Raw genomic sequence first — 15,019 nt, 5'->3', positions numbered from 1 at the left:
TGCCAAATACAAGTGATGTTAGCGGAGTCCCCTGCTATGGCAAGCTCTGAATACACACCCTTGCTACGTCAAGCTCTAAATAAATAGTTTGTTCTCATTTGGATGTTCTCATTTATTTCCACATTAGCAGGCAAAATTTTTTACATTGCATATTTATGCTACTTTGATCAATTAGGTACTAATAATGACCCACCAGTATATTTGCATTTCATGTGGATGTATTTTCTTTGTTTCAGAGAAACATGAAAAGATGGCCAATAAAAGATATTCAGGCCTAAAAATACATTAGGTTGAAACTCTGAGTTCTATTAAATGAAACAAAGCTCAAGAGACACAGGAATTAAGTAAACTTTGAAAAGTGTTAAACAAGTGCCTCATGTATGTACTTCCTTTAAACACACACACACACACACACACATACATACACACAAACCTTTCTTAAGACATACACACAAACCTTTCTTAAGAGTCATTTTAAACACATATAAAAATAGAATAGTATACTGAATCCCCACATAGCCACTCAGCTACCCATTCCCCAATCCCAGCCTGTTGACTTTGAAGCAAATTCGAGATATATCATATCCAACCATAACTATTTCATTATGTATTGCAAAAAGATAAAGACTTTTTAGAAAATAATTTCAATAACAAGCACACCTAAAAAGAAATAAATAATTTCTTAATATCAAATAATCAGTGGTCAACTCACCAATTAGCATATGACTACTATTCTTTTGTTGCTGTTTCATTTAAATCAGGATTCAAACAAGATTCACAAATTACAAGTGGATGTTATATCTCTTAAGTCTCTATTAATCTGTGTTTCCTCTCCTCCTGTTTCCCCTACCTTGTGTTCAACCTCTGGGTCGAACCTGAGTCATTTGTCTTGTATCGTTTCCCACCATCTTGATGCCTTAATCAGATGCTCATAGTATCCCCTATCTTTACGCATTTACTCATCGTGTATCACAATGCTTGGCCCAGCATACTCCAACCCTGTATTATGTCTGAATCAGTGGTATTAAAATAGTATGAAAAACCATCTTAATAGATAGGGGACTCGTATATAATGGGTAACTTTTACATAGTCACCAAACCCTGTATTTGGTAAATGCTTACCATACACTTACCCAATGGCTGCCAAAGTCATAAAATCTAAATAAATTTAGCATATAAAAATCAGAACTAGAAAGTAGTATTTACATATTCTCTCACTGATGGCTACAACACAGTGCTTCAAATATAAGTTCCTTTGCTCAATAAAAACAAGGTAAAAGAGATATTTTGTGTTGACAACAGCATTTAAATTTTAACACACAGGACCAGCCAAATGTGGGCAGTGGTTCAGTCAGTTAAATGTTGATGCATCTAGAGCAAAAGACACAATGTGATGAAATTCAAATTCTTAACATAAAGATAGCATTTACCTTTCCTCTAACACTTTTTTAAGGTGCAGCTAAATTAAAGGTGCATCCTTTATAAAACACAAATTAAAAACTAATATAATAACACGCGAAAAAAAGCTCTGTATTTATTTATATACAATAAGAGTTTAACTTTTCACATAAGAACACTACTTGCCAAATATCAGGTACCTGAACACCTGTACTATTATTTAATTAAAACTTACTTTAAATCACATTTAGGCAATCCACATTTTATAAAGGAGTTTATTCAAAGAAGATAATTATTAAAGCATGGGCTAACTGAGCTGTATACAATAAAGTAATTAGTGTACCACTTACATACTACCTTGCATACCAGATGGTACGCACCTCACATTTTGAAAAACATTACCCAAAGTAACTCCAAGATAAGATTTTTAAAAGAGCATATGCATATATAATCAAATACTATTTCTACAAAATTGGTTTAAAATGTTTGTATATGTGTATAAACAAACCTAATTTTATAAGAATAAACTATATTCAGGGCACTAGGTGGTTCAGTCACTTAAGTGCCTGCCTTCAGCTGGTACTGGGATCTAACCCTGAGTTGGGCTCCCAGCTCAGTGGGAAGTCTCTGCCCCTCCTCCCTGTTCATGTTCTCTCTCTCTCTCTCTAACAAAATATTAAAAATAAATAAATAAACCATATTCTAAATACTATCTAACTATTCTATATGGGACTTTGTATATTATTATAGACTATTATTTAAATTATTACCTATTGTATATGAAGATCTACTGCTGACTATCAGTAAAATCACATTCAACTTGAACAACTGCAATGTTTCTAAACAGGTTTGACTAAAAGATAAATGATTTTTGACTCACAGTTTTCTTGAAATGGATCTTCTTATTCTTAAACACTGATCAATTATAAGATTAGACAATTACAAACACAATCGTAAACACTATATTTTTAGCAAAAGCTCTTCACTCTTCCGTAAACCTGCCAGTAACAGCTGACAGAATTCTTCAGGCAAGTGTCCTAGAACTTGAGTACTTGATGAACCCAGATTTCTAGGCTTCTGTATTTTCTCTCCTTTTGATGGTATCCTAATAGCAGCTTTCCAGATCTCTGATGGTAATTCTGGCTGAGGTCTCTTCATCACCTTCTCTTCAGATAAAGTTCAAGTAATGGTTGTATCCAAGTTGATTATCAATCAGATACGCTATGTTTTGGTTCAGTGTGAAGGCCTTTGACTACTTACTATTTGATCTAGCATTCAGATGAAAAACACGGCAAGAAAAATCAGGGAATGTAACTTTAACTATTATCCTTAGTTACCTTTAGTGAGCAATTAAAAGTCTACTAGTCTAAAATAAAGTAAGCCCAATATATTAAAATGTGAAGAATCTTGCCTACCTCTCCAGCAAAAGACATTTGCACAGGTTCTAAACTTAATCAATTTTTGATAAAAACAGATAATGAATTCCATTCACGGGAGCATGGCTGGATAACAAGAGTTGGCATCCCTGTAAATTAAGATGAAACATGCAGAGAAGAAAGAGCTTTCACTTACTTGCACGAAGGACTGAAGGTGTGACCTCAATTTCACTTGTAGCTTGATAAGGCTGAAAGGCTGAAACATTGTTGGTGCCAAGCTCACTGCCAAATATCTCTGGACTCTGGGTACCTGTGGAGCTGGCACTGGTGCCGTCACCTCCATGATGTGGATCTTGCTCATCAAACACTGCTACCAGCTAGAAAGGAAAGGTAAATTTGCATTTATAAACAAAGCCATTTAAAATTGCTATCAAAAAAAATAAAAAATAAAAAAATAAAATAAATAAAATTGCTATCAAACAGATGAATTACTGAACTTTACATCTGAAGCTAAGAATACACTAGACATTAACGAATTGAATTTAAATAAAATTAAATTAAAAATAAAGTGAAAAAATAAAATTGCTACCAAAAAGTTACACTGTATTTGACATAAATCTACAGAGGAAAAATACTGACATTTAAGCAATCAGGAATATTATGTCTAAGGAAGCAAAAATTCCAAGAAATAGTCTTCCCCTGAGTTTTGATGCTTTACTTTTATATTTCCAAGTTGTACATTTCATATCCAAAATTCTAATGGTGAAAAATAATAAAATGGTTTTCTATAACAGAACACTAAGGGAGTCAGGATAGATTTAAATCTTTTTGTAGGGACGCCTGGGTGGCTCAGTGGTTGAATATCTGCCTTTGGCTCAGGGCATGATTCTGGGATATGGGATAGAGTCCCACATTGGGATCCTTATGGGGAGCCTGCTTCTTCTGCCTACGTCTCTGCTTCTTTCTTTGTGTCTCTCATGAATAAATAAATAAAATGTTTTAAAAATAAATAAATAAAAATAAATCTTTTTGTAAGTGACATATATTAAGTGGAAAAGAAAACGCATTTCTGTATATATTGCATATATATGATCTATAGTATCACATATACAACAAAAGACTTAAGGTACCTTTCACATAGGAGGAAGGAGTATTAAAAATTATACACATGTCTACCCATTTATGCATAAGAAATATAAGAAGGATAAAAGATATGGTTGTCTCCCAGGATTAAGAACAGGATTGGGAAAAAAAAAAAAAAGGGAGGTTGGCGGGGAAGAAAAGAATTAAATAATTTTGGAAAACTATGTTCACTGTTTAATGTAAGGCTATAGACAAAAAGAACTTTCACATAAATTTGTTTCTCACAAATGTATAGTTTAGAAATCCTCACACTACTATACATATACACATACACAGAGACACACCCCAGGAATCAATTAAAAAGAAAAATATTTTGGATACTGAGAGTTTAAATTCTTATTATCAGAAACATAAGTTACAAATAAGAAAAAAAACTGTGATACTAGATTAAAATTAGAGGCATCAATATGAACATGTGTTTTTTTATAAGTGGGTAGGTAGGTAGACAGATAAATAGGGATGTATGAATGTTAATGAATATATGGTTCTTAGCTCTCCCCACTGAGAGGTCCTAGAAGCAACCACACACAGTATGAAGGAATGCAAGTGCTCAGATCTTGGGTTTCTGATACCATTTTCCAATAAATGAAGTAGCACTCCTTAGAAGAATGATTAATTCCAGAGGTGGGGCAGAGAAAATATATGATGGGCTTGGAACACCTGTAATGCCAAACAAAACCCAAAGAGTATTCAAAACTGAAAGAGGCACATCAAAGGGAATCAGATGCCAACCAGAAGGAACTCCCAATGGCCAAAGCTGCGACAACTCATTAACAAGTAAATAACTATACAACTGGATTTTAGTCTAAAAACAAACAAATATCTTGAGTCCATAATGATACAAATCAGTAATTGAAGAAATAATTAAAAGTGGAAATGGATAGCTCTTTCATACTGTAGCATTCCCATTAATAAAAAGAGAAGAGGGGATCCTTGGGTGGCTCAGCGGTTTGGCGCCTGCCTTTGGCCCAGGGCACTATCCTGGAGTTCTGGGATCGAGTCCCACATCAGGCTCCTGGCATGGAGCCTACTTCTCCCTCCTCCTGTGTCACTGCCCCCCTCTATCTCTCTCTCTCTCTCTCTCTCTCTCTCTAATAAATAAATAAATCTTTTTTAAAAAAAGAGAGAGAGAAGGAATGATGGAAACAGAAGTCATTACCAAGCAATCTCCACAGTACTAACTGCTGTAGGCAAGACCACCAATGGAAGCTAAAAATTACTGGTGAGAATATGACGAGAAACAGGGTATTTGCATATCTCAAAGTATCTCCCCACAAAATATTTTTTAATTAAAAAGAGAAAAATGGTGTCTTTGCAGGGGAAAAACTTGGCAGAAACCACTTTACCAAGGTTAACATTACCAGTAATGAGTCATATCACCCTCTGAAAAAAATGCATGGAGAACAAAAAATTACTTCTGTGGTATTCCTGCTAAAAATGTGTACCTTTAATCTAACCACGAGAAAACATGAGACAAACCCAAATCAAGGGACATCCTATAAAATAACTCACATTCTTTAAAAATATTAAAGTCATGAAAGCAAAAGAAAGGCTGATGAAATGTGTAAATTAGAAGAGACAGAGGAGAAACAACTGTATGCAATGTGAAATTCTTGCCTGGATCCTGGACTAAAAAAAGGACATTGGTGGAAAAGAGGCAGACTTCAAATGATGTAGATTAGTTAACGGTATTGACTCAATGTTACTAGTTTCCTATCTTTGATAATTGTCCTAGAGTTATGTCAGATTCTACATTAGAGGTGATGAAGGGAATGTGGAAATAGTCTCTGCTAGTTTTGCAACCTTTCTCAAGTATAAAATTATCTCAAAATTAGAACTTCATATTAGCATTACAAAATATCATGAGAATTAAAATCCAATCTATTTTTTCTTATACCTAAACCATGGCAGCACTTTAAAATCTCCGAGTAATAAAGTTCTAAGGGACAGCCCACCTTAATCATTCACACTACAACCCTCTGCCTAGTAAACTAAGCTTGGCATTCCAAGGAAGCAGAAACATATCTAACCCAAAAACACCCACTCCTACCTACCTCCCATTCAAGCTTCTCCAATACTAATAGTCCTATCAGTTAAAGGACGGTATGATAAATTTACAGAACATGAGAAGTATTTATAATTACAATCCTCATTTTGTAGACAGTTTTGTCATTTTGAACAAATGTTATTTCCATGAACATCTATATATTGCCAATCAACTCCTAAGACAAGAGAGAAAACCATCATAAAGTCATAGAGACATGAAGACAAACAAGAAGCTCAGAACCGTGTTGTGGCATCATATATAATTAGCTGATTAAACAACATGGAGGGAAGTTAAGTAGTAAGAAGAAATTAAAGTAGGATCACTCAACCTTATAATAAGCAACATAAGTAGGAAAAGAAATCCTTAGCAGTTATAAAAAACAGAAAGGTGTTTGCATGTACACACAGAAGCTTCCATATACAGAAATAAAAATCAGTCTGTTTATCTGACATTGACTGGCAAGAATCTCCTAGAATTATTAACACAGACATTCTGCTAGATCAGGGGTCAGTAAACTTCTGATGGATCCAAATAGTAAATGTCTTTGGAGCTGTGCAATCCTTGCAGCTTCTGTCACGACTATTCTACTCTGCCACTGTAGCACAAAAATAGCCAGTGGCAATATACAAATAAATGAGCATACTAGGTTTAAATAAAACTTTATTTACAAGCAGGCAATGGACCAAATTTGGCCCATAGGCCAACATCTAATAATCCTGCCCCCTGAATGCTCATCCATCCAGGAACATCCAATTGGCAATTTTCAAATTGGGAAATGAAACTAAAGGTCAAGGTGCCCTGGTAACCCTGATAAACTATCAATATCCATCTCAAGCTCTTCACTGAGATTTTGAATTTCCATACTTGATTTTAGTATCATCAGACTTCTCACAAGGTGCATGGTTTAATATGCATTTTGAAGATACTAAATTCTGACATTCAGTGTTTAATTGGAAGCAAATGAAAGTCAAGTTTTGTTATTAGCTTTTTACAATGGGGTGTTCTCTCAAGAATCTAGTCCTTTCTGCAAAATGGGAATGGAGATTGCAAATTACAAAGAACAAGTATATAAATGCCACACATGGAAGAACTTACACATGTATATTAGTTTCAATAATTATCTCCAGCATTTTTTAGAAAACACAAGTATTATGAAATCTGGACTGTGTCACGAACAAATGCTGTTTGAATTTCAGTGGCAGAATCACAGTTGGTGATTTGCAATATGCCAATAACATACAATTTCCACAGCTTTCTTTTAAACCAAAATTTAAGTGTCAGGTGCAGATATGAAGTAATTTTGTGTTAAATTGGGAAGGGTATATAATTTTAGAAAATCTACTCTACAAGAATGCACATAGTAGCACAGCAAAAGAAAACCAGACCTTCACAAAAAAAAAAAAAAATCACATATTAAAAATCTCTATCATGCCCTTCAAAAATAAAGGAAATGTCTGCTTTTAAATTTGTGAAACATGACTCATATTCATATTTTAACAGATGGAATCTTCTCCGCTGTCCATGAAGTAGATCATCTTTGAAAGTTCATTTTTACTTTCAATAGTTATGACTTAATCTCTCTTCTGATCCATTCATACAACAAATCTCCATGAGAACAGGCATGCTGAACTTAGGATAACACCCACAATTTAGGATAAACCCACATTCAAATAAACTCCAAACTTGGCCATACATTCCTCACCTACCTCAGGACAAATCATCTTAACTCTTTGAAACATATTCTTTTCTTCAAGCTGTTTTTAAAACAGCACATGCAAACACTTATAAACCACTGGGATAGTAGGTAGCCCCCTTTATGGGTAAAATTATGTGCTGAGAGCACAGAGCTGTATGTAGCAAAGCGTCTAAGAGCATAGGATTCAGAATCAAACAGCTCTCCATCCAAAAATAGCTCTGATCTAACTCTGTCAATGGGTGTTGGTAAATCCACTGGCCTCTCTACCATGTCTCAGCCTTACAGTCCTCATCGTGAAACAGTGAATGGTGGCTGTGGTAGGCAGAATCATAGACCCACAAGGGGTCTATGCCTAAACCCCAAGACCCGTGGATGTTAACCTTCCATGGCAAAAGGAATTTAAAACTATGACTCAGATTAAAGACCTTACACTAGAGAGATTATCCTGAATTGTCCTGGGGAGGGGACATCTAATTACACAAATCTGGAAAAGTGGAGAACCTTTCCCAACTGTGGTCAGGGAGAATTTGACAATGGTTAGAGATGCTACATTGCTGGCTTTGAAAATGAAGAAAGGAAGTCATGAGCCAAGGAATGTAAGGGGCCTCTGGAAAGCAAAGAAATGGATTCTGACCTAGAACCTCCAGAAAGGATCAGAGCTCTGCTTCCACCTTGATTTGAGCCCAGTGAGGCTCCTGTCAGACTTGTATCTACAGAACTGTAAATTAACAAATCTGTGAGACTTTAAGCCAAGAATTTGTAGTAACTTGTTATGGCACTAGTAGGCAATAATAGAGCAGCACTGCCTACCCTCCTAGAGCTGCTGTGACAAAGAGATAAGATATATCCTTTCAGAACACAAGTACACATTTACCATTAGCTATTATTAAGTTACATTGTGCTGGGTGATACACACTTTTGTAAATTAGAGGACCAGTTTCAAGAGTAACTGAAGACTGAGGCCAAAACTCTTCCATACACCAAGGATAAGGGGTGGGGCAGGGGGGAGAGGTGCAGGGTGGGGAACAAGAAGAGGAAAGGAGAAGTCTTGACAGGGGCATCTGAGTGGCTCAGTCGGTTTAGCAACCAACTCTTGATTTCAGCTCAAGTCATAATCTAAAGGTCCTGGGATCAAATCCAGATCAGGCTTCAAACTCAGTGGAGTGTCTGCTTCAGGATTCCCTATCTCTCTCTGCCCCTCCCCTGCTCACGTGTGTGCTCTCTCTCTCTCTCAAATAAATAAATCCTTCATCTAATATCTTATTTATTTACTTGGCAGAGGGAGAGGGAACTGAGAAGCAGACTGCCCGCTGAGTGGCCAAGCCTGACTCTGGGTTCATCCCAGGACTCCCAAGATCATGACCTGAGCCGAAGTCAGACACTTAACTGACTGAGCCACCCAGGCAACCCAATAAATAAATCTTTACCCAAAAAAAAGGAAAGGAAAGGAAAAGTAAGGAAACGAAAAAATGAAACGAAAAAATGAAACGAAAAGGAAAAGGAAAAGCCCTGCTAGAAAATTGAACATCACAATAACCACAAAATGAACTTCTCTTGCAGGGGTTTTACATCTTCTCCTTAACTCCTCACACAAAAATGGAGCAGACTTTATATTTCATCTCAGAAAAAAGAAAACTAAGACTCCAAGATTAATATGACCAGAATTTAACTATAAGTAAGTACAGAATGAATCTGAGTACTAGAAATCAAATCTATCCAACTTCAAAGACCCTTTTTCTCCCAAACCTCCTACCTCTGGAACATCTAACATATTGACAGCGCAAGCCCTGGGAAGCTGCACACTATAATCATCTATGAGTCTTTGAATAGGATTCTGTTCATTCTTGATTAACTAAAGGTAATAATCCACCTTACCAAATTAACATAACTTTAACACCAAGACCTAAAATTTTCTGAATATATCTGAGGGAAACCAAGATAATTTTAAATAATTCTATTCTGGTGATAGCATCACTCAGTCTTAATCAGAAGAGTTTTTTAAAATAATCAAAAGATCTTGGAGATTCTGTTTTCATAAAGGAAAATGGCAGGTGACTTAAGTAGTTGTCTGAGTGAGACCTGAAGACCCTCTAGCTCAGACCCCACACAGCTTCAGAAGCCATGGCATGGCCACAGCCCTTGAATCATCTTCTCTGTTGATTTCTTTCCTACACAGGCTGGACACATCCAGAGGAAGCTGATTATAATGGGTCTCAAGAATGTCCTCTGCATGCTCAACATTAATATACCAAACCGTCTGAAATAAAGACTTGTAATTCTTTAGAAAGGCAGCCCTCTTGGTAGCCCTGGAGAAGGTCCAAAGCATGTGGAAAAATACTAAAAGCCACAAGGAACTTGAAGATGCTTGGGAGACTCTCTTCACCTATGGAACATAAGTGGCCTCAGTGAGTAAGCTAGACTCCACTGAATCAATTGGTTTATAAAATCAAAACAACATCAGCAAGAAACACAAAAGAGACAATGCACTTGATTGTGCCTTCAGTGGGGAGTTATTTGTGTTTGCCACATTTCTTAACGTGCTTCCTGACACAATAGGATGATGATGATGATGATGATGATGATGATGATGATGATAATGATGCCCTGAAATAATGAGGGCATCATGCAACACATACCTCTGAGCAATGGCAGGAAGATTTCATGGGCAAATGTGCCTCAAAGAATAAATGAGACAAAAAGAAAATGCAGTGTAAATGTGAGGGCTACAGCACAGTACAATAAGTTTCTAAAAACTAGTAAGAAAAATCAAGTGGTTAAAGGCACATGTATTTTATGACTGAAGGGATACTGTTCCAAAACATATGACTCTAAACTCTCATGTTCCATAACTGCCTATTTTCCCTCACAGGTCAATCTGTGAATTTCTACAGTTAGGATCACACATACCAGTAACTTCACTTTTTCCTCCCTTTCACTCAGGGATGTACTTTTTAAAACATGTTAAAGTACATCAAGCACATGGGTTCCTGAATTCATCCATTTCTTAAAAAAAACAAGGAACAAAAACCTTTCAATTACAGTTGTCTCCCATAAAGCATACTTAACAAACTATAGCATATCTATAAAAGGAAAATTAACACGTAGTACCATGATTATATGGGTTAGCATAGTGTGTAATCTACACGTAAGAAGGGAATCTAATAAGATTATTTAAAGATTTTATTTATTTATTCATGAAAGACAGAGAGAGAGAGAGAGAGAGAGAGAGAGGCAGAGACCTAGGCAGAGGGAGAAGCAGGCTCCACGCAGGAAGCCCAATATGGAACTCAACCCCAGAACTCTGAGATCATGCCCTGAGCCAAAGGCAGATGCCCAACCGCTGAGCCACCCAGGCATCCCGAGATAAATATTTAATAGTGCCATTTCAAACAACATATCTTGTAGAGGAGGGCAAGACATGGCCCAGTGCTACCTGAACAACCAATGAGACCAACACCATCACACACCCCTACCTATCAATAGTCAAAGGTCACCTGTCTCACAAGAGCTAATAGCATCCTTTAAGAAAATGACACATACCTAAAAAGGTATTATGCTTCATCTGGAAATCACAGTGAAACATATTCAGCTAGGACACTCCCCAGCTTACATTTCCAAGCTGGGATTTAATTCTTCTGTCCCTCAGGACGATACACTCGATCACCCACTGAGCCTTCAAACTATTTAGATTCCCAATTTAAGAATAATGTTCAACTAACAGCCTTCAGTATATCAACTACAAACCACAATGAAAATATCCAAATACCATAGCCATAAGCTAGCTGACCCACTTGTCATATATAATGTAAACCCTCTCCCTCCCATCCGCATCACCAAGTGTCACTGTTCCATTTGTACCCTTCCATAAAGTTACAATTACATTACACTACCGTTTAAGTGTTAACAAAAAGTATGACTGCACAGTAAGACAGAGCAAAATAACTCTGATATTGGCTAATCACACATAGATAGGTTAACTCCAAATTGGAGGAAGTGGCATTTCTTATGATGTTTATCATGAACACACGCAGCTTTCTCTCAAAGAGATGACAGTAGTTAAAATTGGGAAAGAAGCAATGTGATCCTCAGAATCAAATGTAATGATATAATAACTATTATATAGACATGGGGAAAACTACTGAATTAATCTGTAGCTTTCTGATGACTGAACTTATTTTAATGACATAGAGACACTACTAGATCCTTAGTCATTCTCTGAGCCTTACTTGCCATCATGGTTCATTAAAAAACTCATTTAAAAAGAGCTACTGTTTTACTGGATGAATAAGCAGAACAATAGTAAAAGAATATATTTGAGCCAAGGATGTTCTATAATAGTAGTAATACAAGTTATATCAATGCAAACTAACTCACTACAGGAGAATCTCAAGCTTGCCATTAAAAAACTTTAAATGCTACATTCACTAGATTAATTCTGTACTTCATCAGCATTTCAAGAATTAAGTATATTTTGTCTGACAGGAGGGGAAAAAAAGACCCAAAGCTTAGAAATTAACTCTAAAATGACATGAGCACACTAAAAGCTAGCCACTTTTCCTACTGGCTATGCCAGGAATGGCCTGGAAGCTAGGAAGTCCTTGCCCTGCACTGTACCATGAGAAGCAACTACAAATCCACCCCAACTTCGATCTCCACAGCTTAAGATTTTAGAAGCAGTGGCCCCTCGTCTATGATGCCTTCCCTACCTTGCCGCTCTGCCAACCTTCCAACACATATCTCCTAAAAGTGAGTAAGATGTGGAAATAAGAATCAACAACAAGGTGCTTTAATCTGTAGAAAATGTAATGCTTCACTATTAGTATGTACAACATATTGATTCACAAATAGCTATTCAGGAAAAATATTCAGGAATAGCTGCATTAATGAATGGGAAATGACAGACTCCCTCAAGAGTAAACTTCTATGAATGCCATATTCCAGAAATTGGGGATCTAAATTAAAAAAAAAAAAGTTTTATTGATCAAAGTCTAACATCATGGAGGAAATAGGGCATAATGAGACAAGCCAAAGCCATACACACATAGCGTTTCAATGTCTTGCTCTGAACTGTAACACCCACAGCATCAATCATGATGTTACTTGAGCTTTATTTACTGAGCACAATGACCTTTGTCCCACAAAGGCGTGCCATTGCCCCCTTGGTTCCCAAGTCTGTCACCATGCTCAGATCCCCCCAACTCCTGACCCAGGGAGCTAAAGGATGAGAAGCTGCCAATGTGATCCCTCAGCCCAGAAACACAGCATCATAATTACACTGTGCAGGATCATGAAGTCTTAAAAAGCTCATGCCCTGCTCTTCTGTGCACCCGGATTTTGCCTCCATTTGGTGAGTCCACCAAAGCAAGGCTGAGCCCTTTGATTAGGAAGGTGTCTTTTAGTTTAGCTCCTCCACACACCAGGTAAATTAAGCTAGGGCCTATTCCACTGACATGAAAACCTTGCCTCAAAAAGCCCACACCACCCCCAGCTCCTCCTCCCACCATACAACTAGCAAGAAACAGATGTTTACTACATCAGAGAAAAGATATACTCCAATGTAAGCCTCTGGCTGCAACTGTACCCTTCCCCTACCAACTTGTACCATAGAGCACTGGAGTGTTGGGAGTCTATACCAGGTGTTTGCAGGCACAGAGGGGCAATCAGCCAAAGTCAGTCTTTTCATCAAGTAACACCAACTCACAGAACTTAGACAATCACATACTTTGCCTAATCAAGCCGTCACTGATTCCATTGTTAAACATATGACAAATGACTCATCACAAAAATTTCTTGCCAGTCAAATCTGGTGAACTATATATAATACTTTATTTTTTGGCAATCAGTAATGGAAAATTTCCCACCCTAAAATAGAAATTTGAAGGATCACTTCCTTAGTTCTAAATTTTTCAAATCATGTTTAAAATTAAAAGTAGGAGAAAAGAAAACTTGGCTGTGGCTCCAGTCAATCAATCAGTACTAGGAAGTACTTAGGCAGAAAACATCTTAACACAATGTTAGACCTAGAGAGAAGGCAAGAGAGGTAAGCAAATGATCCCCTCTGGTATTTAAAGACAAGATAATATTTCCAACTCAAATAACTAGCCTTGTTTCCAAGGCAACTTGGCATTTGTATAGGAAACTCACTAGGGAGTTAGAAATCCCTTAACTGCTACTTCAGGATTTGAACCAGACCCCGACTGATACCTTAGCTGCGATCTAAGAGCATCATCAGAAAAAGGAGAGTTTAACTGCTGTAAAAGAAGAAAGGAATTCAGAGGACTCTATTAAGACTGGGGAGTGAAAGGGATATAGGGAAAAAAAGGGCATGAAGAAAAGCAAGCAAGAAAAAATGGGAGTTGCTGTTTAACACTGATTTCTTTTCCAATGAAGGTGCATAAAAATCCCACTATTCTATTCACTCAAAGTTCTGAATGAAAGTTCAGTTTACACTGATACATAATAAAAAGTCACTACTCATTCTGACAACCACAAGCCAATATTAGCAAAAGATCAAAGTTCAATGAATTTGTTTTGTAAAATATAATGATAATGTTACATTACAAAATGCCTTTCAGATTAATTTGCATGCAAAAAGGATAAGTGTGATTTTTAAATACCCACCCAGAGGCAGAGATGAAAAACTTCAAACATTTTCTGACTCCTTTTTGCTACACTCATTATTTCAATACCTTCTACAAAGGAGAGATAAAGGTGTCCTTGACATTAGCCTAAATTATCTTCAGTATGCAACACAATGCTGATTAAATTAGGCTCATTTTAATCAACTGGCAGGTTTATTCAAAAAGTAACTAAATAATAAAATTCTTTATAACAACTCTTCATTAGTATAACCTGTTTTAGCAATGTTTTTTTTTAAGTGAACACAGAATAAATACTAATTGTATGTCAATCCTTTCTATCTCATATTTGACAGATAAAAGAAATAGCAAGTTAAACATTTTCTCCAATCCACAAATAGCTTTAATACTGAAATGTAATGCAATCTTTTAAAATCTAGTACCATCTAATGGATGTAGGTAGCCGAGTTCAAAGAGTTTGGAAACCTCAATTTTTATGAAAGTATATTCTGAGGATAGCCAAAGCCTCTTGCTTTCCTTTCACTTACTTCCCACACACAAGAATGGACCCCGTATGTGACCCAGAACAGTGGAAGCAGAGTCCCGTTTATGCTGGTGTTTGATGAGCACTCCACTCATTCCGTTACCATGAGGCTGCCAGTCTTGAACTGGTTCCCCAAAATGAGTGAGGCTCAGAGAGGTGATTCAGCAGGTGTATGATCCAGGGCAGGTCCAACACTCCGGGTCGGGTCTCAGTCCCAATAGGGTTGTTGCCTTTCTT

General features: G+C 36.8%; 1 protein-coding gene across 50 annotated transcripts in view; it reads right to left on the bottom strand.

The window, feature by feature from the left end:
* Positions 1-15,019, bottom strand: part of PARD3 (par-3 family cell polarity regulator) — a 646,585-nt gene that overhangs the window by 378,686 nt on the left and 252,880 nt on the right. For all 50 annotated transcript variants that reach the window (XR_011999915.1, XR_011999914.1, XR_011999912.1 and 47 more), the window contains one exon: positions 2,971-3,151. Coding sequence is in view for 35 of the 50 variants with exons in the window: in XM_072749213.1 (XP_072605314.1) it covers positions 2,971-3,151 (181 nt within the window). In the remaining 15 variants the exon portion in view is untranslated. The remainder of the gene's footprint in view (positions 1-2,970; positions 3,152-15,019) is intronic.

This window comes from Vulpes vulpes, chromosome 2 (assembly GCF_048418805.1).
Source record: "Vulpes vulpes isolate BD-2025 chromosome 2, VulVul3, whole genome shotgun sequence".
Taxonomy (NCBI): domain Eukaryota; kingdom Metazoa; phylum Chordata; class Mammalia; order Carnivora; family Canidae; genus Vulpes; species Vulpes vulpes.
The sequence above is the reverse complement of the archived record's forward strand: the minus strand, read 5'-3'. Positions and strand labels throughout refer to the sequence as shown.